General features: G+C 38.4%; 1 protein-coding gene across 2 annotated transcripts; it reads right to left on the reverse strand.

Moving 5' to 3' along the window:
* Positions 1-1,572: 1,572 nt before the first annotated feature.
* loxl2b (lysyl oxidase-like 2b) lies at positions 1,573-25,473 on the reverse strand. 2 transcript variants are annotated; one of them, XM_053481104.1, is made up of 14 exons: positions 25,430-25,473; positions 22,982-23,351; positions 22,617-22,792; positions 14,570-14,781; positions 12,323-12,533; positions 10,669-10,849; positions 10,009-10,166; positions 9,691-9,858; positions 7,946-8,111; positions 7,619-7,859; positions 7,241-7,356; positions 7,008-7,144; positions 4,663-4,774; positions 1,573-3,819 (listed from the first exon to the last, which is right to left on the reverse strand). In XM_053481104.1, exons 2-14 carry the CDS (start codon positions 23,328-23,330, stop codon positions 3,749-3,751), a joined length of 2,298 nt encoding a protein of 765 aa, XP_053337079.1. In that variant the 5' UTR covers positions 23,331-23,351; positions 25,430-25,473; the 3' UTR covers positions 1,573-3,748. The 2 variants fall into 2 exon arrangements, with proteins under 2 accessions (XP_053337079.1, XP_053337078.1); XM_053481103.1 differs by having other exon boundaries at positions 10,669-10,852.
* Positions 25,474-26,798: the final 1,325 nt, after the last annotated feature.

Consider the following 26,798-nt stretch of genomic DNA (forward strand, 5'->3'; position numbering starts at 1 on the left):
TCTCTATATATATATATATATATATATATATATATATATATATATATATATATATATAAACTTGCAACATAATAATAAGGGCTTTTTATCCAGGATAGTTTTTTTTTTGTGGTTTGGATGCTGAAGATGTCCAGGAAACGAGTTCATGACACAATACTAAACTGAAATTGTGCCAGATTTGCTTTCACTGTCTTTCAGTCAAGGTTTAGCTGGTAAATCAAAGGCAGATCTTTAGAAATGAATCTTAAATTGTGCAGTCCAGTTGAATAAGCAAACATGCACGTCTTTACCTATGGAGGAATGCAACTAATGTAAACTGTTGTGCTGAAGTAGCTACAAGTGCAGACATACCAAAGCATGAAGTGTTCTCTATGGAGCCTCCACGTAACTGAGGACCTGAGGAGCATGTCACAAAATAAATCACTTCAAGTGTTTAAATGAAAGCTATAATTTAGCAGCTGAATTCTTTAGGGAGCAAAGAAACACAAAGTTTGCACATAGCTCATTTATCATGCTGTTGTTAAAATACAGTAGTGATCTTATACTGGCTACTGAGCACTTTGAGATGAAACTCCATACTATAGCCCCTTGTTTGTAACTAATAGATATGCTAATGGATGTTTTAAGTCACTCTGTAGTAGAATAGAATAGAATAGAATAAGTACTGTAGGTCTGCAATCTTCTCTTCCAAACTCCTTCTGAAGTATAACCACACAAAAGACTTGAAAATAATCCAAAATAAATCAAATCCAATAAAAAAGGGAGTTTTTTTCCTCAACATTTGCATTAGAAACCATTATGTTTTCTAATATAAATACAATGTCCACACTATAATCCTCCTTAATCTTTGATATATCTTATAATTAAGATGTTTGTATAAATTTGTCCAATTTAATCCAGAGTTTATTTCAACAGAGTTACTAGCCCTTCCTAGTGTTATATTTTTAGGAAAAAAAAATATATACTGTACCTCGGAACCAGACCTTGTCCTCTTTTCCACGCTAGCTTTCAAAACAAATAACTTTAAATCATGTCTAAAATAATCAACGCATGTCTGTAAGATTAATGAGTCAGCTGCTAGACAGCTAAGAGGCATTCATCATCCTTGTGTTTGTACAGTCTTGTGCATTTCCAATATCCACTGAAGGGAAATGTGAAGTAGTGGACCACCTGTCAGCAGGAAATGGTTCAAGGGCTTGTACACACTATTAATGGTGTGCAATCAAAGAAAATACTTGAAGATATTCCAAAAGTCTTTGAGTAGGTATCTAAATGATAGTTGTTTTTCAGCTGCTCCGGTTAAGGGGTTTCCACTGAACATCCCATCCAGGCATTTAACTCTTCATGAGTTTGACTCTTCATAGGTTTGACGCAACCCTCCCCTGGGAAGAAGCCTACCACTGAGTCACCAATAAATAAAACTTTGATATGATATATATTATATATACATAAGGAGCCGGTTAATTTTTCTTCTCTTACTTTTTATGGGGTTGGAGACAGATCTGCTTTATTATTGTACAAAATCGACCTCTTGTGGACAAAGAGCAAAAACACCACTCAACATATTCTCCATTTTCCTGGATGCTTACGTTTATTTACTGCTAAACAACATCACAAATGCACAGTATGGGATTTTTTTTTTCTTTTTAAAGCTCCATTCAAGTAAGCATAGTGTAAATTGTCCCCTCTAAAAACAGAAGGTAGAACTTTAATAGCACCACTACATCAGAAAACAAACAAACAAAAAAAAAAAAACTAAATATTATAACAAAATTATTCTGCACCAAATAAAATAAATGAACTAGATACAATTGTTAGCGAATCCCTGACTTAAAATAAGTTACTAACTGAAGCTACGAGTGGAGTAAAATTGTAATGCTATAACCTTAACTAAAACCAGCATGAAACCTTCAGTGGAATGAAAAATAAAAATGTTTCTTATTCACACTTTCAAGGCATTTTAATTAGCATTATCAAACAAGAAGTAAATCAAGAAAAAGACTTGTGCATCATGCTATCCTCAACCTTTTTTTTTTTTTTTTTTTTAAATGGTTGTACAAGTGTCCATTGTTTTTATTGAACAGGCTCAAAGGAGTTTTACTTACCTTCTTTCACATAAAATATTTGAAATGTTTTTTTTTTTTTTTTTAGCTAACTATGGTTTAAATATCATTGCATTCAACTAATAAATTTATAAACAGCTAGCTTACTTGGTCATTTATTTAAAATAAATAAATAAAAGTTTTGCGACATGAAACATTGGATATGAAGTTATCTGTAATGTTCTGTAAGCTACCAACAGAGCAAGGTAGGTCAAACCTAAGTGCTACTTGTTACACGGTGACATTTAAAACAGGACGTGCTAATGAGCAATAGAAAACTGATTGTACAAATGTTATTATCCATGTCACCAACTTTTATTTTACTTTTGCGTGCTCAGTGCCACCCCCAGCTAGCTAGATGCCACCCTAGAAGTGCTAGTAGCCTGTTTGCTGTTTTGGCAGTGAACATGACAGACATGCTGAGGGAGAGGAGGGTTTTTCTTTCATCGTCAGACTGTTCACTTCAATCTCGTGTAAATTACCCTGTCATAGTAGTCTAACCTGTAATACTTCTCATCTATAGATTTCAAGTCAATTGATTCTCCCGTATTGGTTCAGTATGGAACAGGTCTTTTACTGTATTTTATGGGGTGTTTGGCAAAACAGTCAAGTTACTAATCTGCTGCTTACCTACATTTTCGATTTAGTAGATGCACAAACACTAAATATGAAGATTGTGTCTTTATTCAAGCATTTATTTGGTTGTTCCACATTAATAATATTAATAATTGTAATTGTTAAGTAAAACTCCTGAGATTTCCCAAGTTCCCATAATTCTTACTTAGTACTGCAGAAGCTCTTAGCACTCTGGAAAAGAAATGTCATAGTCATCAGTGGCACCAAATGCTACTCTCATGTCTCCAGATAACTGTCAAACAGAACTGTACGACATAAAATCATAAAATACTCAACGATACTGAAATAATATTAAGGCAGCAAAATTATTGCAAATACAATTTCCACATTCCCAAATCTGGCTCGTTTTGTAATCTTCAGGAGTTCTTTCATGTTTGCACATGAGTCTACTAAACCTTAAAAAAAAAAGTGCAGAATATTAATTTAAAAAAATAGCTGAATCAGGCAAATTCACTATGTTTGGGTTGGTTTTAGCTCAACAACTTGAAATTCATTATGAAATTGGTGTTGTGCCTATGATAACCCACTTGTCCTGAGCTTGTAGTGGAGGGGTTTTGCTTTCCTAGGCATGTACTGATAATCTCATGATATTGAGAAAACAATCCATTCCAACAGTGGTCAAGGCCTAATTTAAGGATGATTGACAAACTGATTGTCAATTCCTAAATGCACCTAGGCATATATATATATATATATATATATATATATATATATATATATATATATATATATATATATATATATATATATATATATAAATATATATGTGAGAGAGAGAGAGAGAGAATATATAGTGACTATACACTATCAAATTAATTTCATAGTTATCGTTACATGCCTAGCAATTAGTGTATTGTATCATATAGTGTGTTTTTTCTTTTTAGGGTTGGGGTGGTGTTTAATCCCAACAGAGTGGCGAAGATCTGGTGCTTGTATTTAGCACAAGGTAAGGAAACGTAGTGGTCCGAGCTCTCAGTGTCTCCTTGGTCCCATTTACACCTTTCCTCCTTTTACCTGTGGATCACCTGATTGTTTAAAAGACCAGGAAACAGCTCCTCTGTTTCCCCACTTATTGACCCCCCTGAAAAATAAAAACAGACTGTCTTGAATACTTTCTTGTAATGACTTAAAATTAAATGATTAGAGTACAAATATCTTAAAGATTTATCTATGGAGATTATCCACCATAGTAGATGACTTTGTGTCCGTTTCGATGGAGATTAAATTAATCAAAACATTTTGACCAACCGGGAGGTCAGCAGCACTATTGTGTAAATATCAGGGGCCTTCAAGTCAAACTGGGACTTTTGGTTGTGCAGTAGAACAAGCCTCAGTTATGAAACAGAAAAGCAGCTAAAACTTCCTTTATTTCTCTACAAAATCCTCTGCACAGCCTTTCACCATTGCCTGGATACCATCCAGGTAGAAAGATTTCTCAGTATGTCGGTACCATGATCAGGCAGCCTGCTTAATGTCTGAAACGCTGACCTCGCAGGAACTCGCCCGAACATGTGGAAATGGCTTGTCGAGTTCCTGGAACGTGTAAGTGGTGCTGGTGAATGTGGTTCCAAGCTACATCAGCCAGGAGCGTCATTCAAGGACATACAGCCTACTTTATGTTCGCACCATTCAAATGTTTTACTGCAGAGTCATATTTACTATTGTTAGTTTAAAGTCTTTTTTTTTAAATGCAAATCAATTTTATGCCTTTATTCATGAGAAATTTAAGTAAAAGTCCCAGTTTGACTTGAACACTCTTTAAGATTCAACTGAAAGAGATTTGAGATATGTATTTAACAAATTATATGGATTCATATTAAATAGGTTTTATATGTACAGTATCAATAGTAAACTCCACTACTTATTTGTTTAAATTTATTCATTTAGTTATTTATTTATCTAAATAACCGTCTAATTATCTCACCTATGTGGCAGTTGTACATCCATATGCGGTGGCCGTCGTAACGAGTCTTGCATTTTACAATGTTGTTGGTGTAATCAGACTCGGCCACCTCGTAGTTGGGATTTATGACAATCTGTAAAGTCCAGACCGAAAGATTAGTTTCACTTTCACACCATTGATAATCACATAATATCTGAATACAGAGCTGCATACTTTTTAGAAACCTTGGAGGGAGATCTAAATATAATGGCAATGTTTATTGCGTTATTGCACATGTCCAGCCATTATGTCTTACACTAACCATACAGCATACACTGCATGGCTCAGGTTCTGTATATTTTAAACCAATCGCGACACGTTACCTGTGGTTAAAAGTCACGTTTTTATTTGCTGACATGTCTGTCTGTTTTGGCAGACAGAAAAGACACAGCATTATGAAGCGGTCCTTCTGCACTGTGTGTAAGCGACACATGCTTTGTATATGAGGCCAGCGGTGTTCATCCTCTTCTGTTGTAGCATTGGAGACAGATGCCTCTGTCATTTTTACGTTTTCATTCGCAATCTACCACGGCTGAAGATTTTTTTTCTGCTGTGCAGCCGGTTTGTGTGTGGTCATGTGACGACATGTGGTTATTGTTACAGCGGCTGAGTGGTATGATTGGTGAAACACAGTCATGTGGTAGATCCACCGGCTGCATTTCTCTGCCAAAAATAAAGAATATCTAATGTGCAGAATAAACAAGTGTAGCCGAATATAGTAGAGTAAAAGTAGCTTTAAAAGTAAAAGTAAAAAGTATGATGCAGTAAAACGACTCATAAAAGTAAAATTTTTTCAAAAAGTTGCTTAAGTAAAGTAACATAAAAAAAAAATGGCCAGAGAGTCTCATCAGACCTGAGAATTTTGTTTCTTATGGTCTGAGAGTCCTTCAGGTGCCTTTTGACAAACTCCAGGTGGGCTGCCATGTTTCTTTTACTAAGGAATGGCTTCTGTCTGGCCTCTACCATATAGGCCTGATTGGTGGATTGCTGCAGAGATGGTTGTCCTTCTGGAAGTTTCTCCTCTCTCCACAGAGGACCTCTGGAGCTCTTACATTTACATTTACATTTAGGCATTTGGCAGACGTTCTTATCCAGAGCGACTTACATTTTTATCTCATTATACATCTGAGCAGTTGAGGGTTAAGGGCCTTGCTCAAGGGCCCAACAGTGGCAACTTGGTGGTTGTGGGGTTTGAACCTGGGATCTTCAGAACCGTAGTCCAATGCCTTAACCACCAAGGCCCTTCTCCCCCGATCACTCAGTTTAGATGGACAGCCAGCTCTAGGAAGAGTCCTGGTGGTTTCGAACTTCTACCACTTACGAATGATGGAGGCCACTGAGCTCATTGGGACCTTCAAAGCAGCAGAAATGTTTCTGTAACCTTTCCCAGATTTGTGCCTCGAGACAATCCTGTCCTGGAGGTCTACAGACAATTCCTTGACTTCATGCTTGGTTTGTGCTCTGACATGAACTGTCAACTGTGGGACCTTATATAGACAGGTGTGTGCCTTTCCAAATCATGTCCAATCAACTGAATTTACCACAAGTGCACTCGAATTAAGCTGCAGAAACATCTCAAGGATGATCAGGGGAAACAGGATGATCAGGGGAAACAGGATGCGCCTGAGCTCATCAAAGGCTATGAATACTTACGTACATGTGCTTTCTTAATTTTTTTCTTTTTAATAAATTAGCAAAAATCTCAAGTAAACTTTTTTCATGTTGTCATTATGGGGTGTTGTTTGTAGAATTCTAAAGGAAAAAATGAATTTAATCCATTTTAGAATAAGGCTGTGACATAACAAACTGTGGTGCACTGTGATTACTTTCCGGATGCTCTGTATTATAAATTATAGTATAGAAAAGTCCACCAAAGTGGACCAGCCATTAGATCTAAGGGGGGGAATTTTCCAGATGATAATAATAATAATAATAAATAAATAAATAAATAAAGTGGGATTTTATGTGCGCCTGTATCTCTGTTTCATTCTCTCTCTTGTGCGCGTGTGCTCCATTCTCTCTTAATTAGGTTTGTCATGGATTGAGCATTGTGTATGATTAAACTCGCTGCAAATATTTTAGGGTCACTATAAATGTTCCCATGTATTGCCCTCACTCTTTTATTCACACATCTCGTGTTTAACTTTGCAGCAGTCTGAAGACGTGAAGAAGTTTTACGCTTACTGCAAGAAAATTGCCAGCTCCGTTTAAATCTGGGTATTTATTCATACATATAGAATAGTACTATAAATGTCAACGTATGAAATGCGGTCGATACATGTGACAAACAATGAACCTGCATGCAGCAAATGTCAAACACTGCCTACCTGGAACATATAATCCCCAGGCTTGACATCGGTGATGTCCACCCACTGGCAGTCGATGTCATGTCGGTAAGTGTCCCAGCACCCCACAGTGATGCCCTGCTCGCCAAAGTTGGCACATTCATATTTCTTTTCAATGCCTGATTAAAAGACAAGTGTTTAAAGAGCCAGCACACATGCATGCCAGGAAACGAGACGTTATGTGAGGAATGAAACACAAGGGGGTGCTCACAAACCTTCATCGCACTCCGAGTCCTCCAGGCAGAAACTGGCTTTGTGTCCTTCAGCTACTTTTGAGCCATTTAAGCTGAGCAGGTCATAGTAAGTGAAGATCTCCATGCTGTGGTAATGTCTGAAATAAAAAGCGAGCAAAAACAGCACTAAGTCTTTTGGCCATGTCTGCAATTACAATGTTGTTGTTTTTTATAACTTTAGATAATATTTCAAATATTGTTTATATTTTGAAAATGATGGATATAAACAGAACTGTAAAAACTATGCCCGCAATGTCATCTTTTCATTCTCAATTCACATTAACACATGGCGTTCTTATGCTGAAGGCTTAAACTACAACATCATCTGCACTTTATATAGACAGGTCTTCTTTGGCTGACCTGTGACATTCGTGCCAGACCCACGCATCTCTACTGGCTTTGGGTTTGAAGTCAGACTGGCCGTTGTTGTGGATCTGGGAGGAGAAGCGCAGTAGGCGTCGGTATAAGTTGGCCGGAGTCGAGCTAGATGTGGAGGCCAGGCAGTTCTCCTCATACGCACACTGCAGCATGAACATGGGCCGGTCCTCAATGTACGTGGTCTGTTCCACCACTTGTGGATTCAGCACAAGGTCCGGTGCAGCTGCACGCAGATATGGAGGTAAATAGTCAGTAACAAAACTTATACATCTGCTCTAATGAAACGAGGGGATATGCAGGGCATCTTACTCTCGGAGCAGGAGACCCCAGCAGCGTAACGCGCTCCTCCTCTGGGGCAGTTAATGTGCTGTCCATGATGCAGACAGTGAGACAGAGACATCTCAGTACCGGCACAGCGCACGCCGCTCATCACTATGCTGTCTGCGTTCACCTCTCCGGGCCAGTACCATGTCTCCTACACATACACACACACACACACACACACACACACACACACACACAGAGCACACAAAAGCACAGGGATGAGACAAATGTCCACATGAGGTCAAAACTATCTGTAATGCACTAATAACCTACATCTACACACTCCGTAACATAGTGTTATTTCTATTTTCTTTTGTTGTCATATTAGGATAATGATTACATTAATTAAAATTTAGTGTAATATTTAGTATATATACAGCTCTGGGAAAATAATGAGACCACGGCAAAATAATCATTTTTTTTTTTTTTTTTTTTTACAGGTGCATGTATGATAAACTGTTTTGTTTATTTATTTTTTTGTGAACTGCTGACAATATTGCCCCTGAATTTAAAGTATACCTATTGTTATTTAAAGTGTCTATTTAAAGGAAATGACATCATCAGAACATCAAATAATAACCCAAAACCATGCAGCATTTGCAGAGCTTTAACAGAGTTTTAAAGAAAACAAAATGCAAATCATTTGTAAACAAATTATCTTAATGCTTCACTACATAACATTACGAAATCAGCCTTTGGTGGTTAAACCTTAATTTGCAATTATGGTTTTCATATGTTTTGGCTCTCCACCAGTTTTTCACTTTATACCACTCTTTTTGCAAAAAAGCAAACAGCTCAGCTTTGCTTTATAGTTTGTGACCATCCATCCTCCTCTTAATGTCATTCCAGGAGATTTTCTGCAGTGGTCTCTCTCTTTTTTTTTTTTTTCTCTAGAGCTATTAAATTAATTTGTAACATCTGTAATTTGGCCACTAGAGGGAGCCTGTTTCCCAAGATTGTAACCTCACTGGTCTACGTGCACTTAAAATTAGTCCTGCTAATTTGTGTCATGGACATTGTGATGTTTTATTTCAGCAAATAACCTCATAACAATTTCTATCATTTAAAACATTTCTTTAGTTTGTCCTCCAACCCAAAAGTATAGGTTGAAGATTACAGCCTGAGTGAAGGAGACGTGGCCTCTAAATCCTCAAGCCTACTTATTATACTCTGTCGTATCGTTTCATATCAAATCAGGATTGAACTGCATCGCAGCCAATTGTACTGACTCTGCTATAAATGCATCTTTAATGAATTATGTAAAATGAATCCCTTGTGGAAATAAACAAACATAATCAGCTGCAGACCACTTTAAAGCTGTGTAGATGGGTTCCAGATGTGGCCAGCTGTTTATATGAAAGGAAGAGCTGGATCCTAATGCTAACATTATGCACAAGATAGCAACAAGTGTCAGAAATTCAATGTGGCTTTTATATAAAAGTATTGATGGGAACAAATGGGTTTGTGTCCTGCATGTGTGAATGTTTTATCATAAATGTTAACATTAAGGTCATAAATATCTGACTGTTCTGATGTTGAGCGAAAGAATGATGTAATATTATTATCGTACATTATAGTTATTAAACTTTTTTAACAAACATATATTCATTCCTCTTTTTAGAGCTTTTGGAGCACTCTGCGCATAAATACAAATGTGGAAAAAATTAAATTGTTTACAACTGTTGCTCTTGCTGTTGTAAAACCATTGAGAACCTCCTCACTGATCATACCTGGAAGGCATGGCTGGCAAAGCCGAGGCCCAGTTGCCTGCATGTTACCATGGCCTCCATGGTGCCCCAGCCATCTCCGCACACTGTGCCCCATACCAGAGAGCCGTTTCTCTCCATCAGCACCTCCACGCGGCCTTCGAACGGGTTACGGCCTCCGCTCAGACGCAGCTGTGTGCAGAGAAACAGGAGACTGCGTTTACCGGCTGCAAGCAGTAAGGCCCATAACATGTATAGGTTCTCCAGAAATGGTATTCAGAAATGCCTAGGCAGCTCCATTTGACTCAAGCCTGTACGTGCAGACTTATTTAAGGCGCTCACACGCTGCTGGAAGCCCATCGCAGGAATGTTGCAGCGGACTCCAGCATCCTCCTCATGGCTGCAGCCCGCCGAGTCTTTATCCATATTAAAGACGCACTCAGTGATAGATTTCTCAAACCCTGTGCATTGTACCTCATTCATGTGGACCGGGCCCATTCCTATAACACACATATGCTTATTTTTAAGATGGATATTGAAAAATAATTCACCAATATTAAAGAACAGCTCAAAACAAAAAAACTAAACCTAATACTAAAAATTCATTTCACAAGGAAGATCGTTCTTCACTAATGCAATAATAAAAGCATCTGCTTTGTTTCTTCATCACCCCCTCATGTTTTTCAAAAAAAAACAAGCAGCCCAGTTTTAAAGTTACAGCTTTACTAGTGTCTGTTACAAAGGGATGACATTGGAGACTCCCTCCGTTAGTGGTCTGTGCATAAATAAATGACCTTACAAATCTAAAAAAAAGTGTTTTGTTTGACTCGGCATAAGTCACTACTATAGAAATAATAACGTATTACAATAAGTGCATTAATATACGCCGGCACTACTGTTCAAGCTGCTGTTATAGAAAATTAATCAACACATGACATAGTGCAATACCAGGTTAAGATTCCAGTAGAGTTAGTCTACTTAAAGTAGTTAGTCGTTGCTGACCTTGACCCAGTTGGCCTCCAGACAGTGCTTCCTTGGCGGTTCCGAAGCCGAGCTCTCGACACACCACAGTGGCAGCCACCAGGTTCCAGTGATCATCACAAATGGTGCCCCACTCGCCATTTTTCAGCACCTCCACCCGACCCTCACCGACCACCGCACCTCCTTTCAGACGTACCAATGGCTGCTGAAATACATAATGAAATGCAGTACTTATCCACTGCTTGCCTTTAACCCAGGTTAGATGCTTAGAGTTTACAGCCTTAACCGAAGTAAAGATAAAGTTATCTTCATCTAAATTATAATCAATATTAACTAAAATCAACTTATATTATTGGAAATGAAGCATCAAAAGCATCTCCCACCTGATGGTGTGTGTGTGTGTGTGTGTGTGTGTGTGTGTGTGTGTGTGTGTGTGTGTGTGTGTGTGTCTTGTTTATTGCTAAACCATCAACAACGTGCAACATTTATCTACTGGAGTTCATTATTTCCTTCATCTTTAACAGTACATGTAGGTTATAATTAATATTATTAATATTTTCCCACATGATCCACCCCTTTATTACATAAACATAGACAGAGACAACATTACATTTTTTTTTACGCTTTTTGAACGTTAAATACAGTTTAATGTCCTCTATAATCAACTAAAGTGAACTAAATCCGTTGCTGTAAAATCTAAAGAGGTGGGTCAATAGGACATCCCAAAGTGACCACAGAACTTAAGAGCATGACACAGGCTTCCGTCCTGACATCTGGAAGCGCACAGTTTGGTCGATGAAATCATCCTTTTGAGAAAAAAGTCCTGAGCGAGCAAAGTTTGAGTTCGCTCGAACACCATCCCTTATATTAATGTCCGCATAATCATAGAGGTTTGTGTGAAATTGCAGGGTTGAGAACGGTGCCTTGATGTATGGAGCTGAAATGAATGTCCAGCTTAAAATACACGTAAATGATACACTGAGGTAGTGAGGGAAAAGCCTTTGGTTTGGGAGAAAGTTGGCTTGTGTGAGGAGGCTATAGGGAGCAGTGAAAGGTAAAATGCAGTGTGACAATGAACAGTAAGCAAGGAAGTGAATAAATAATAAGCACACCAAATAGACACAATCATAGAGTCTAAAAAAACACTGCCAGCATAATCAATACTCACTCTCATTCACTCCCTCCCTCACTCTCACTCTCTCACTCACTCACTCATTGTCTAAACCGCTTTACCCTGTATTCAGGGTCGTGGGGCGCCTGGAGCCCGTCCCAGGAGACTTCGGGCATGAGGCGGGGTACATGAGGTGGGGGCTAATCCATCGCAGGGCACGCACACACACACACACACACACTCACAGGATCATTTACATACTACCTTGGCGATTTTGGGAATGCCAATTAACCTAATCAGCACGTCTTTGGACTGTGGGAGGAAACCGGAGTACCTGGAGGAAACCCACCAAGCACGGGGAGAACATGCAAACTCCATGCACACCAAGACGAGGCAGGAGTTAAACCCTAAACCTGGAGGTACAAGCCAACACTGTGTGTCTCTAAATCTAATTAGTTTCAGAAACTCAAATTTCAAATCCATAAAAATGTAATCTGAGCAAAGACCCCAAAAAAAATCATAAAACTGAAGTGTCCATACGGTACAATGAGACCTGAAACTCACCTCCTGTCTGAAGGCTTTCCTGTAGCCAGATAACGGGGTTGGAGCGAAGGCTCGGCCTGGTACGCAGCTCACCACCACCGGAATGCCTTGACTGCACGTGTTGTTAGCTAACAGGGAATGTCCCAGGTTACAGCTCGACAGGTGGGCTTCATTTCCTGTGCAGTTCACGGAGTAATCCCAGTATGAGGGGGGCTTCCTTCGTGCAAACATTCTGGAGAGGTGAAAGTAATCGTCATCATTGTAGTTGAAAAAATGAGCAACAAGGTCTCATATGGATCAATCCTGTGGTGCTGAATAACAAACCTGCCTTTGTCTTCCGAGGTCAGAAAATTGACTTTTTGTTTTTTTTAGGGGGGGCTTATTTGAGGTTGGGCAGTGGGAGAATATCAGACAGGCCTTTATGTGTTAGTCTCTGGATATTTTTTTACTTTTGGATGAAAAACATTGTCTGGTTTTGTAAAAAAAAAAAAAAAAAAATGGAATAGAATTACTAAGCAAAATACAAGAATGAGGTGCATAGTTTAAAGAAACTACAACTATGCTTACATAGTCCCTGTGTTGACTCAGCTCAATTAAATGTTAAGTGCAAGGCACATAGACATGGAGACACAGAGGCGGAGAGGAGCCACACATCGAATGCATTTTCTTCACTTTTCACACATGTGCACTGTTTTTTCCTCAATTTATTTATTCTGTCCTACTGGAGCCAGACAGAAGCAGCTATTCCCCTCATGCCAAACCTTTATCTAAACAAATTGTCTTCATTTTCACTTATTGACTGAAGTGCGCTTGTTCTTTTCTATTAGATCCAAATGCAAAGGCTTGGGAAACTGGACAAGCCGAAATGTCAGCCACGCAACCATATTCGTCCATGCAAACGCTTTTAAATGTACCAGGTTTGTTTTTCTTTTCTTGTTAGTTGGTGTCAGATGCAAGAGATTGTTCCTAATAACCCACATGGACCTAAATACCATGATGCAAAACCAGAGCTCAAATATCTAATCTGCACATTTTCACTTGGATTTTGTGGTCTATTGAAGCCAAATGTTCCTCCAAATATGAGTGTTTAATAAAAGAACTCTGTCGTATGCGCAGAGGTGTTGCATCAGGCACGACTCAGGCCACATTTGTTTCTCATTTAGTCCCTGAGCACAGGAATGTCCTGGACTGGACTCCATCCAAAGCAGCCTGTGTTAAAAACAAACTCAACGGAGACATCGACCTACTTGCACAAAATAAAATACTGGCAGAACAAGCTGCTTCGATGGCCCGCTCATCGATGAATTACACAACAGATGGAAACTAAATTATTCAGCTGATTAAACACAACCTACAGCCACTAAAAAGACACTTTCGTAAACATTTAATATATCTTAGCAAGTGACTCTCAACAAATTCTGATTATAAGTGAATGCCAGCACTAGGCTTCTGGGCCAGAAGTATAATAAATGTAGGATGATTTACTGGTCGGACATTGTAGAGCAGGTTTCCACATGGTGCTCTCAGAGATTTATAAGACACTGGGCAGCCATGCATCATGGAATGTACCAGAAACAGCCATTTATAATTTCCTTCCAGATAACATAAAAAAATTCTGAGCAGGGCTGACATACAAATATTTGTGACTTTTCTTCAGATTTTTCAAGGCTGGGGAAACAAAAACAACCTCTAGTGATGTGCACGAGAAGGTCAGTGATTTGTGCATCGGGTTATTATACATTTAGACATTTGGCAGACGCTCTTATCCAGAGCGACTTACATTTTTATCTCATTACACATCTGAGCAGTTGAGGGTTAAGGGCCTTGCTCAAGGGCCCAACAGTGGCAACTTGGTGGTTGTGGGGTTTGAACCTGGGATCTTCCGAACCGTAGTCCAATGCCTTAACCACTGAGCTACCCCTGGCCCAGGGGTATCTCAGGGCTGGCCCATTATACACAGCTACATTGTGTGCAATGAATATAATTTTGTTGGCCCAAAGATTGTTACAACACCTCTAAAATCCTCCATTTTAAAATAGTGCACGGACTAAAGAATAGTGATGGAAAGATAGTGGAATTGTGGAATGTTATGGAAAGATTGTGGAATCGCAACAGAGAGATTGCGGAATAGCAATGGGCAAAATCATAGAAGAGCATTATGTGAAATGTGAAATGTAAAATGACGTTCTTCAAGCGCCCTGCACATTTGCTTGCGCAGGAATACTTTTAAAAATCACACTGAGAACTGAAAAAGCAGAGTACACTGACCTGTAGACACGCGTGTTGAATTTCTTTTCAGTTGGGAAGCCAAACATGCCACAGATCACCCTGCTGTTCATGGGACTCCACTCCTTATCGCAGATCTGCTTCCATTTGCCACCATCTTTGACCTCCACGTAACCCTCAGTTACAGGGATTCGCTTTCTATAGGAGGACAGAACCGGCTTGATGCGTACGTCCTCCACCTGGATGGTCAAATGCTGAAAAGAGAAAGATAAAACTGCCAAGATTACAAACAATAAATTGTAGATAATCTTGGCCAGTACTGTAGTTTCATGTATTTGAACCTTTTTCCCTGGAGAACTAAACTCTTCCTGGCACAAAGTCATTTCCTGATTAATGCAGACATTACATATCACAACCAGAAAACTCCCGTTCCTGCCAGTTTACTGCAGGATTTTATGCTTCGTTATGTTGTAACAAGCCACTGGCAGTAAGACTCCTCATATGAGACAAGGCCAACAATGTGAACCATTGAGCGGATAACATTTCATAGCAATGCACATTGAGAATGTGATGAGACAGAAAATGGAGGGGAGTAAGAAAAGGGCTGGAGGCTTAGACTAAATTTGAGTATAAGCCTCAGTAAGTTGCAATGTTAACAGAACTGTGTAATTTATGCTATTTAAAAAAAAATACCAGGTTGAGCATGACACATCGACTACTTACATCAAAGCTCTGTTTAATAACCAAACCTGCCACGAGCTCTGGGAGGACCATGACAAATACAAAAAAGTAGGATTCAAATATCATAAGAAAAACATAACAGTGTTGCTGGTTTAAGGAGATTAAGGAGATTATACAGTATAATCAACTCAACCTTCACAACATGTAATGACACTCCTTTACTTACACAGGAAAATTAGTAGCCCTTGTTTGAAACTGAAAAACATTTAGCAGATAAATGTTAGCAAAGAATGAAGGCTAATCCTTTAAAACCCCTTTAAAACATCTCCCTATGACACCAGTGTGCATGCTTAGCTACTTAGGATTGAGTTTATAAAAATTTAATCATTTCTGTTATAGACAATTATACAGAAAAACAGTTAACAATGGACTGGATGATTAACAAAAGGAGGGGGAAAAACAAGCATGTGCTAAGTAAATGTACTGTTAACCCCAAAAAGCAACTACTTGGAAGCAGCGATGTCATGATTCGAATGCAATTGATAGTTATGGGAATAAAAGAATGGAAGTGAATTTTCTGTGAAAGGATGCTAACCGCACGATGGTATGGGAAGGTCAGTGAGTTTATCTGCATTCCATCGTTTATTGTAAGACTCCACAATTAGCTATGCTCAGCAGAAAAAAGGCCTTAAGCCTCCTACAGCTTGACCTCGACTTTACACACACATACACACACACACCACCTACATCCATCTGGAAGAAGTATAATGACCTTCCTGAAGCTTAGGAAACGTTTTCTTTACCACCGTGGCTGAAATGAACCTGTCACTCTTTGCTGAGCAAGACGGCAAACAGAAAGCACAATAATCTTAAATACAAAGCTGCGAGAACATCATTTCTGTGAATGGTCAGAAGGAGGAAAAGTATGGAGCAGTAACTGCAGGGAAGCTGCAGATCAGACGTTTACATGAACTTACATTTCAATGCATTATCACGACTTACATAGCATTTTAATTTTCATACCATAAACCCTTAATTTCACTTGTGTAGTTCAAATTATATTCATGCTGCACAATTACAGTCTTAAGACTGCTGTTTATTAGGAAGGAGCCATTTATGCTTTTGGGTTAACGTTTGGAAACAAGCTTCTTGAAGGCCTGCGATTGGTCATAATCCTCCAAGACTTCTCCAGTAAGACATCTGAGACTGATTAACATACAGGACAAGTCACTATAGCATCCAGTAGGTGAGTTTTGCCATGTGGAACCAGCCATTCGAGAACAGTTAGTTCAAATAGATAGCCGAAAATTTCAACTGATGTTTCAATGCACACATGAATATCAGCATTTTTAACCAAGACTAATTACTATGCTTCTGCAAAAGTTTATTTTTTTTTTTTTTCCAAGGCCACTCATCCCAAATTTTAGACTCAGATATATTTTTATCTGAAACATGAGCAAACTGGAATGAGTTTTTCCAAAGAAAAAAAAAAAAAATCTTAACTCCACTCTGTGGTCAATAACCAAGGAATAAAATATAGGATCTGTTTTAGTGCAATGGCATGAAACCAACACATGTCTTCCTTTACAGGACTGTTTTTAGGACAAACCAGTAGATAAAGCAATGCAACTAAAAATTAAATCCCATATATCTTTGAATATTAGTTTACATGTAATACATATTCATTTATATGGTGAACCCAATATAGTGTATGAGTATCAATCTATCTATCAATCTTTCTGCACCATCTGGTATAAAAAAAAGCTTTTTTTGCAGGGTCAAATGATTGGCTCGCACAAAAAAAAACATAATATTATAATGAATGGAATTAGGTTAAGAACTGTATAATGCATTACTAAAACTGAAAATGGTAGCACTGAACTGTCAACTTTGTGGAAGAGATCACTTTAAGTTGCATCCTAACAGGATAAACAAGACCTGTATTTAATAGTGTAAGTAAGAGGATATCCACATGCACAATACAATGAGAACTCACAGGACTGGGACTAAACAGCTGTGTGTCCATAAAAAAAGCTGTTAGTGAGAGTGGAAAAGGGGGCATGTGGTCAGATGAGTCCAGACTAACCCTATTACAGAGATGTAAAGCACATGAAGTGGCTAGTGAAGCACCCATCATACCTAGTGCCCACTGTACAAGCCTCTGTAAGCAGGGCTACGATCAGGTCTCCAGTGCCTAGGTTTAGGCTCAGCAAAGTAATGTGGCAAAGTAAGGAATGCGGCTGATAATCTAAATGTACTGAATGACCAGGTTATCACATCATTGCATTTTTTTTGGTCTTTGATAGCATGGCATATTCCCAGATTCAAATTGTGTAAAAGTGGTTCTAGGAGCATGAAGAAACATTTTCACACATGAATTCGACAACACAGAGTGTGCGACCTTTTTTACCATGGCAATGTATCGATGAAAGCATGAACGCAGTAAAATAAAAACACACATATACAAAATAATAGCAACATGCTTTATATGTCACTTTACTGTGTGCTACTTACAGTAGGGCTGAGCAATATGATGATGTTTTATCAACATCATGAAACAATAAAATGTCTTTTAAACACCTTTTTCAGCAGTTGTGTTGTACCTGCTCCTGAATCTTATGTAAAATGACCACAATAAACAAATATTTTTTTACTACTAACCCATTATGCACATTTTAAACTTGGTTGTACTTATTATTTTCCTTGTGTATGGTAAGCGTCTGAGGAGAAAGCCTATAGTGGTTCCCTTTGGGCTATATTTCCTCACAAAAGGCTTTATAATTGACGCTGACGGATGTCCCATACTCTTCCCAACATATTATTAACATGAAGGGAGTACATTTAATGTGCAAAGAATGCTGGCGATGAGAATGCACATGAATACCAGGTGTAATATGGGCAAGCTCAGACCATTCATTATCCAGATAGTGAGATTCAGATAAAGACTGAAAGTTAGGGCAAGACGTAATTGTGGTCAAAAGGTCAGTAGAACAAAGCACAGTGGAATTTGTTAGCAAATTAGCAATAGAGTGTTAGTGTGTGCATGTGAAACGATTTAATACAAGAAATATAGTTCTTGTTTAACGATTTAAACAAGAAAAGGCCATACAGGGTTCTTATGTATTGTAAACTATAGTATGTGTTATTTCTGAGGTAAAAAAAAAGAGTAAACTGCTGAAATGTGGCTGGTCCCGATAAACTCTTAAGCACACACACCCCACACTGTTTGCTGCTCAACTTCATGTCACTTTCAAGCTCATGTTAAAACAACATGTCCCTTCACATACAAGGAGGTAGTGTCAGTTACAACCCATTACCAGAAAAATGAGCTTCGGTAACTTTCCTAAACACATGCGGCTTGTTTCTGCAGACGGAGATGTGTGTATATGTGTGTGCTAGGGGATTGTTCACCAGCTGGAAGATCGATTTGCAAGAACATGTCTGTCTTTTTTTTTCTTTCAGAAAGAAATAAAGCCCCCTCAGGCTCACCAATCTGGAGAAGGAGGCAAAGGCTCAAGCGGTGAACCTGTTTCTTCAGCATGTCAAAAAAAATATCAGTCGAGGAAAGAGAGACTAAAACAAATAATGGAATACATGTATTTGTCATGTCCAAATAGAGCGAAAGAGACAGATGGCCAAAAGATAAGAAAAAGGAGTACTACTACAGCTGGAGTAGAAAGAGTCTGGTTCTCATTTTGCACTTTGTCTACTTTGCTGGAAATATAGCTTTTTAGGAATAAAATTCAGAAGTGTCCATAGTGCAGAAAAGCCCTTGTCCAGTACTCAGTAATCAGTTCACTGGACCAGAAAGGTCGCCTGATAAGGACAGACTTCCTTTCCTTATTCTTTGAGTTGTGTCAGATTAGAAAATCAATGGTGATCCCAAATGTGTTGGTGAAACAATATTGATTTGTGATTGGTCATGGGGAACAATACTGATCTATGGTCACTGGGGACAATGGAAACTAGTCACTTGTTTTTGGGAACGGTGGTGATCAGTAACTGGTCATTGGGAATAATAATATTGAGCTGAAATAAGAACCTGGTCAAAATGCCATGTTGGACCACTGATCTTATCTGTTGTGTCTGGTCTGTTCCATGGCGTGGAATACAGTGAAAGGCATGTTGTTTTTCATCTCCTGGAAGCTGAATGACATTTTCTAATGCATCTTGTTTCACAAGCCTTAGTATAATGAACAAGCTGTGATTTTGGACTGACCACTGCAGTGGAGCAGTAGTGTGGTTGCAAACACAGACTCTATCTTTCTTGAGTGCTAATTAGGCTTTCAACATGTGTTACCAATAGATGATCATAAATGATATTCTAAACATCTTTGAGATCCTGAGGAGTCCACATGGCCTTGAACATCATCTGGCTAACTATGTAAAAAAACGTGTCCTCCAAGTCTCCAGTTGCAAAAGATCTGATCATGTTTTTCTAGAGATGTTACAGCAAGGATTAAAATGTTTTAACAACACTCGCTCGTAGCAGCTGATTTCCTACATAAAATGAACCGCATTATTTAAACAGATGGTGACACTCTGCACTGTGTTGATGCGAACAGATCACATTATCTGACAAAAAAGAAGTACTCTGGACCGCCAGAAACACATGCACTATTATCACTTTTTTTTGTTGCTAATAGACAGTTTTAGAAGAGGAGTTTAGACAGTGCAAATGCAATGTATAAAGGATTAAAATGGAGAGTAAAATGTCAATCTGAAAATATCACAATATACTGTAATAATGTTAGTGCCTAAACATAAATCCAGGTTGTAAGGATAAAATTAAAACATGAGTCTTTTGAGTTGTGGAAAAAGAGCTAAAACAATCGTTACATGTGGTTTTGGAGACTAATTTTAAGGCTTCATTAGGGCAAGCGCAAGATGTTGCACATATGGTTTTTGTATGATGTCCTGATACTTAATGAACACATGACATATAGACTCCTGCAGGCAGTTAATCTCCTTTTGAGATTTCATTGTAATGTCTAAGCCAAGAAATATAAAGTGACCTAATTTAAAGAAATACTCTTATAACCCCCCCCCCTATAAAGGAGTGAAGAGGTTGATGCAAAAACACTCAACGCAGCTAACAAGTGGTAATAACATTTGCTGGAGCAGAATGTTGTGAGATTCATTGTGAGACTGAAGTGAGTGCAGGAAAGACTAAACGATTAAAGATCAGCTGCAACTTCATCCTGTTTAGGAATTCAATTTTGAACCTCGTGTTAATTATAAAGCAAGTATTCCTTGCAATTGCTCCCTATTTTGTTGTCTTACCATGAGAAATGTTTATCAGACACAGAACCTGAGATAAAAATGCACACCAAGACAACACAATTGAGTCCAAGACCAGACTTCAATGAATCCAGAGTGCAAAGCCAGGCACATACAGTACATAGCTGTGAGTTCCCAGCTCACCTTCAGGGTAATCGTAGTGTAGTGATCCAAGATCAGACAGTTTCAGTTCCACACTCACGTGCAGACACATTCGAAATGGAAAAAAAAAAAAAAAATTATCCTGAAACAGTTCATTATATATGACTTGGGGGTTGTGTGGAGGAGTTTGGGAACATATGAGTCACTGTTTGGAACAGAACAACAGGATCTGCAGTGCTTCTCCTGCTGGGATAACACTGTCTCTGAGCTGCGGAGAAAGAAGGAGATTTGTTCGAAATAAACTTTACCTTTATAAAGGCTAATGAGTTCTGCGAGGTGTGTGTGTGTGTGTGTGTGTGTGTGTGTGTGTGTGTGTGTGTGTGTGTGTGTGTGTGTGTGTGTGTTTGGGGGTAGGTGGAGGGTTTATCCAGTATGAGATAAATCTTATGCAGAAAACCTGCTAATTGTTTTATGTCGTCATTTTGTTATTTTCAGTTCCTGTCTGTGTAAACTGGAGCTAAACAGAGGAAGAGCCAAGAAGGAAGTTTATACAGAGATAACATACACTTTGCATTTATTACCGCTAAGTTTTAGTTTGCAGCTTTTTTTTTTTACAAGCCAGCTATGATTTGATGAATTGTTAAAATTCTTCCAAAATTCCGTCTTGTAAAAGGCAATAGTTTACCATTAGTATCTCATCACCTCTTTTTCCTTATTGTCATATTTAAATTGAATATGCCTTTCGATTTTAACCTGAGTGATGACTCTGAAGCTCAACTTCAAACTATGCATGTGTGCAGCACGGTGGATTAGCAGTTAGTCAGCAAGGAAGCGTGTTCGGCCAAAACCCTTCTCCACACAAACACAGACTAGTCGCTCATCAGTGTTGCACAAAGCTATCCTAGAAATGTCACAAGTGAATCACACAAACTCTAGAACACTATGCAACAGCAGAGTTAGTGGTTTAGACCTAAGACCCAAACTTTGGATGAGGAAATATTTCCACAGTGCGTGGACGGATTCACACTGGGACATGATGTTTATCCTGGTCTTAAGTAATCAATAATGCTGCTATGAAATAAAGCTAACATGCACTAGAACTTGTAACGAGATACACTTGAGGATTTTTTTTTTTAAATACTTAATGACCACTTCTTCACTTTTGATTCCTGAACATGCTGGGATGAATTCTCGCTAGCAGTATATTATGCTAATACCGTTCCCCTTTACATGTGGTCTGTTGTTATGGCTGACCTCGTTTCCTCTTAACCACTGTTGTATGTGGTCTACTGCCAGACGGGGTAAAAAAAAGTTACTTTTTTCCTCTTTGGCTCAGTTGGTGGCTTGAATAGAATCTGACTAGATTCCGAGGTCTGAGGGCCAGATGTCTAGACGGTCTCTTCTGGAGTGCAAACAAACCAACAACCAAACAAAAACAATGCTGCATTATACTGTAGTTCTACTCTTTGCTATCAGATTCTTTTGGAGAATTAATGATGTACCAGCGGTATCAAGGACATGTTCTGCAGAATTTAAAACCCAACACTTTTCCTGCAGCAAACAATTTCCAGTTCAAAGCTTAAATAGCACCTAAAACCTTAACATAGTTGGAATGAAGTTACCTCATTGTGCAAATATAATGCACTAAAAATAATTTCTTTCTCTAACAAAAGAAACTTATTGCAGTGGTTAGAAAAGAAAAAAATTGTTGTCGTAAACTCTGTGCAACTGTAATCCAGTGGTCAGCAAACTTGGCTGTGACCTAACGTTCATAGGTTTTATCTAGTGTTATCTATGTTCTCCTAGTGCTTAGCCAGAACACTTGGGAATGCAGAGCAACTGTTGCCTCTACCAAGCTAAAAGAAATTCAATTCAATTCAATTTTATTTGTATAGCGCTTTTAACACTTGTCATTGTCGCAAAGCAGCTTTACACAGTCAAAAGAATTATTCAAGTTTGTATGGAAAATGAATGTGTATGAATCAAGTCAAAGAAAAAAAGACTCAGTAAAGAAATGTGTGCTCACGTCTAAGTTGTTGGAGACCGGATTGAGGAACCTGAATCCTGGGATCCTCTTGTCACTACAGACAACTCCAACATCTTCTGAGTGTTTGCAGTCAGACACACCAATGCCATTAGACTCGCACTGTGCTAGGGTGCTCTCCTTACCATTGCAGTGGACATTATCGAACCAGATGCGGCCTGAAACAACACGGCAAATCAGTCAGAATGCTTTCCCATTTATTGCCCAAATTCTGTAATTGGTACTGACTTTTGTCGATGTGTGGTCACATCAAACATTACAAAAACATGAAGCCTAAATAAAACAAAATCAAACTAATGCCCCATAACTTGTCATTGCCCACTAAGCCATAAGCTATAACAGTATACCTTCTCCTTTTCCGTATTTGGCAGAAGGCGCCCAGGAGATAGCTTTGGTGTAGCCAAGCTCTCTGCACACCACCTGAGCGGCATGATGGTTGAAGTCATCGTCACAAACGGTCCCCCACTGCCCATCATAAAAAACCTCGACCCGTCCCTCATTGTGCTTTCGTTTCTCTCCAGCTAAGCGTAACTGGATCCTGGGCACATCGGTGGGAATCTTCGGAGGGGTGTAGTGATCTTGCTCAGACTCAGGGTAACCATATGGGTAACCCAGATACTCATATTGTGCTTGGCACAGGCTCAATATGCATGTTAATACTGGCAGGTGCCACTGGAGAGACCAGGGTGCTGGCATTGTAGGGTCTGTCCAGCAAGTCTAAAAAGAAACAGAGAATAAAAAAAATGTGTGTTAGTGTAAAAAATGTGTGTTAGTGTAAAAAAAAAATTGTGTGTGTTAGTGTAAAGGTAGGGTCTAGGAGGAACGGTAGCAAAACATGCTAGTTTTAACCTAGCTGTTTTGTTGGCTTTATGAAACATGCTTCACTAATAAAGAAGGACAGAAATATTAATCAAATATTTAAACAATGCACATTGAATTCAAAGCTGAGGACTGTCAGAATTCCAATCAATCACTGTTACCCATCAACAGCAACAGATTAGATTATTTGGATAAGAAAGTAATTTTAGATAAATGTCTATTAAATTGAAATTTCCAAAGTGTTAAAAAACAAGAAAAACTTAAAAATGTCAAAAACATCATTTTTTTCACTCCACAGCCTTTGTCAGGTAAAGAAAGGAAATTTGCTTAGTTGTTTTTCTTTCTTAAGTGTTTTTGGTTTTCCTTCAAAATCTAAATAAACACCCCATGCAGTCATTTCCAGTCAAGACATTTACATGCATCTGTAAAGTACCTACACCTAAACTGTCTAACACTGTCAAAAGCCAGGAGCTTTATGTGGCTCGAGTGCAGATGTGGCAGCCTCAATCCTCGAGAACCCCTGAAGAATTAGTCAAACTTTCCATCTCTACACTGTAAGGCCTTGCTCAGGCAGAGCGCAGTGAGGCAGTTATTACAGAAGGTTTTAAAAATGTACACGTTACAACATGGTTGGAAAAGAAAACCAGGAGCAATACCATGGCCTGTAATTCAGCGAATATGTGGTTTGTTTTTAATTCCTGATGAATTTAACAGCATACATTCAGACGTATGAGGAGATGCTCATGCTAAGCTAATGCGTCCCTTGTTATGTGGGTGGGTTACACAGACACATCATTGCACAAAATTTGAAAAATGTTTATTATTCTTTAGCGAAGGAAACAGCTGGAAATTACATTAGTGATGATTCTGAGGATTGTAAGGAACAATGACAAAGAAAAATACATTAATTTGCTGATGTTAATCTGAGCGGATCTACTTTACACTAGTATGCTTACTTTAGTACGATTCTACTAAACATTGTTTGTGTTACACAGATTTTCCAGATGTTTCTGTATTTAGACTACAGTAATGCAACTACAATATAATTATCCACTGTGTTTTAAGCTGTTACATTTCACACTTTGTCTACATATGCCTGTCTTATTTGAACTTTTTTGCCCCCACGTGCCCCTGACCACCATGAAGGAGGATTCCAGGACCACCACAGAGGTCAAGGGTCATAGAAGTACAAACAGCAGTGGCTTACGGTCATGCATCATGGATGATGTTTATTTGAACAGTAATAACACGTTGCTATAGTAACAGCTCATTTATGCTAACAATGGCAACAAACACATTGGAATATATGCCCTTGTTTAACAAAAACAACAAAACATGTGATTTTTGATCTGATTTTTTTTTTCCGATAAGTGTCAGTAGATCAGACTTTTCATCCATTCATAATTACAGCTAACGTTTTGAAGCGTTCACTATGCAAGTTAGCACTTATGCTACTGCAGCTATGAACTTAGTCGTTTCCTAGTTTTCTCTTCAACCTCTTGACACTTTCCCTAACATGACCACCATGCTGACACTGGAGACTCCTTCCTCAAACATTCCTATAAGATAAAAGGCGTGCATATCATAACAAAGACGTGCATGGTCTAGGTTGTTTAAACTTTTTTTAATATTATTTCCCTGTCTCTCTCTCTACATATACACACACACACATATATATATATATATATATATATATATATATATATATACACGGTGTGTGGTTTTTTTTTCTTTGTTTACATTTCCAAGGCTATATTAAAAGGCTCACAATATAGTCAGAATATGGCAACATGGGATTTTTACCCATAACTTCTAGTCCTGATATTTATCTTTTCTGGTGACATCATTTTTTTTCCCTTAACTGCAGTTTTCAAAACTTCACTCTATGCATGTCGTCGTTTGTATTATCTTGTCCATAAACAGCAATAAAACAAACATCACTGTAAAACTTAAACTGAACATTTTGTTCAACTCACCCTTCTGTGTCCGATGTGGCTTCACTCCCCTCTCATCTGTTTCCCAAAACTCCTTCAACTTTTGTCTGCAGTCCAGCCCGAGTCTTAGGGTTGCCAGATTGAAATTATTTCTTTATTCATTTAGGCCTTGTTTCAGTTTCCCTTAAGCAGTGGTTCCCAACACTGGTTCTGGAGGACGGATCCACCGATTTCAATTCAGAATAAAAGCTGTTATTTACTGACTATTACTACTGACTAGTACTATTTACTATTGACTACTTAAATCAGGTGTGCTGGGAGATGGAAAAAAAAACCACACAAAAATCCCAAGAGCAGGGGGTCCTCCAGGACCAGGGTTGGGAACCACTGCTCTCAAGCACACCCTCATGACTTACTTTCATGATCCAGAAGTGTTTAGAGTAAAGGTGTTCGTGTGATGCTGAACAAGATAAAGGCGAAATATATATATATAATATATATATATATATATATATATATATATAGTCAGATTATTATTAGGTGATGATAAACAAATAAAGAAAATTCATACATTTTACTTGTTAGGTGTACGGTGGTAAAACAGGCTGCAAACAAGACCTTTTTCTGCCCATTAGTATATATTTTTTGTTCAGTTTCACTATCATCACTACTGCATTTGTAGCTGATCCACGAATTATATTATTCTCCAATTGGTGGCTTTTAGATCATAATCACTGCTAGAACTATTTTTAAGCTTGTTAGCTTCAATAAAGAGCCAAAAGAAGTCCTGATGAGAGAACCATAATATAAGCTGCTATAATGGAAGTGATAACAGGAGGTAGGCTTGTTTCGGGGCATTTGATGTGACTTGAAACGCATGCAATTGTTTATTAGTTATTAAAATTGTACAATTGTTGACAAGTTGCTGTGGCGCAATCTTTAAAGGTTAACTTTAAGGTGATGAGGGTAACTCTGCTTCATCACCTTACCCATCATGCTTTATTTTTTTCTCAGTAATTAGTATTAACATTATTAATTAAACAGAGACTATTAAGACTTGCAAATACAGCTTACACTTTTGAATTGTTAGATATTTTCTGAAATGGCCTATACAGAACAATTTGTCCCAAGATGAACCACACTTTGAGCTGATTTAAATCTGGTACTGAATTATATTTCATCGAACAATCACGACACAATCTGCAATGATATACGGTCTAGATGTGGCTTTAAGATGAATCTGGCAACCATAAAGAGTCACGCCCCCTTGTACAGCACAGACATCCCGCTGCGATGCTCTGTCGGTCGGTCTCTGAAATTCCACCAAGCAGCGTGGAAACGTGGAAAACGTGCAGCGGGGAGTGCCAGCAAAGAACGCCCATAGTTTAGGAAAAGTTTAGACCGTGCGCGT

Source organism: Clarias gariepinus, chromosome 21 (genome assembly GCF_024256425.1).
Source record: "Clarias gariepinus isolate MV-2021 ecotype Netherlands chromosome 21, CGAR_prim_01v2, whole genome shotgun sequence".
Classification (NCBI taxonomy): domain Eukaryota; kingdom Metazoa; phylum Chordata; class Actinopteri; order Siluriformes; family Clariidae; genus Clarias; species Clarias gariepinus.

Coding starts and splice junctions, on each gene's coding strand:
- loxl2b (XM_053481103.1), bottom strand. CDS start 23,330: ATGCCAGCACCCTGGTCTCTCCAGTGGCACCTGCCAGTATTAACATGC. Junction 22,793..22,981: donor CAAATACGGAAAAGGAGAAG/GTATACTGTTAT, acceptor GTGTTGTTTCAG/GCCGCATCTGGTTCGATAAT. Junction 4,775..7,007: donor CTGGGGATTATATGTTCCAG/GTAGGCAGTGTT, acceptor TGGACTTTACAG/ATTGTCATAAATCCCAACTA.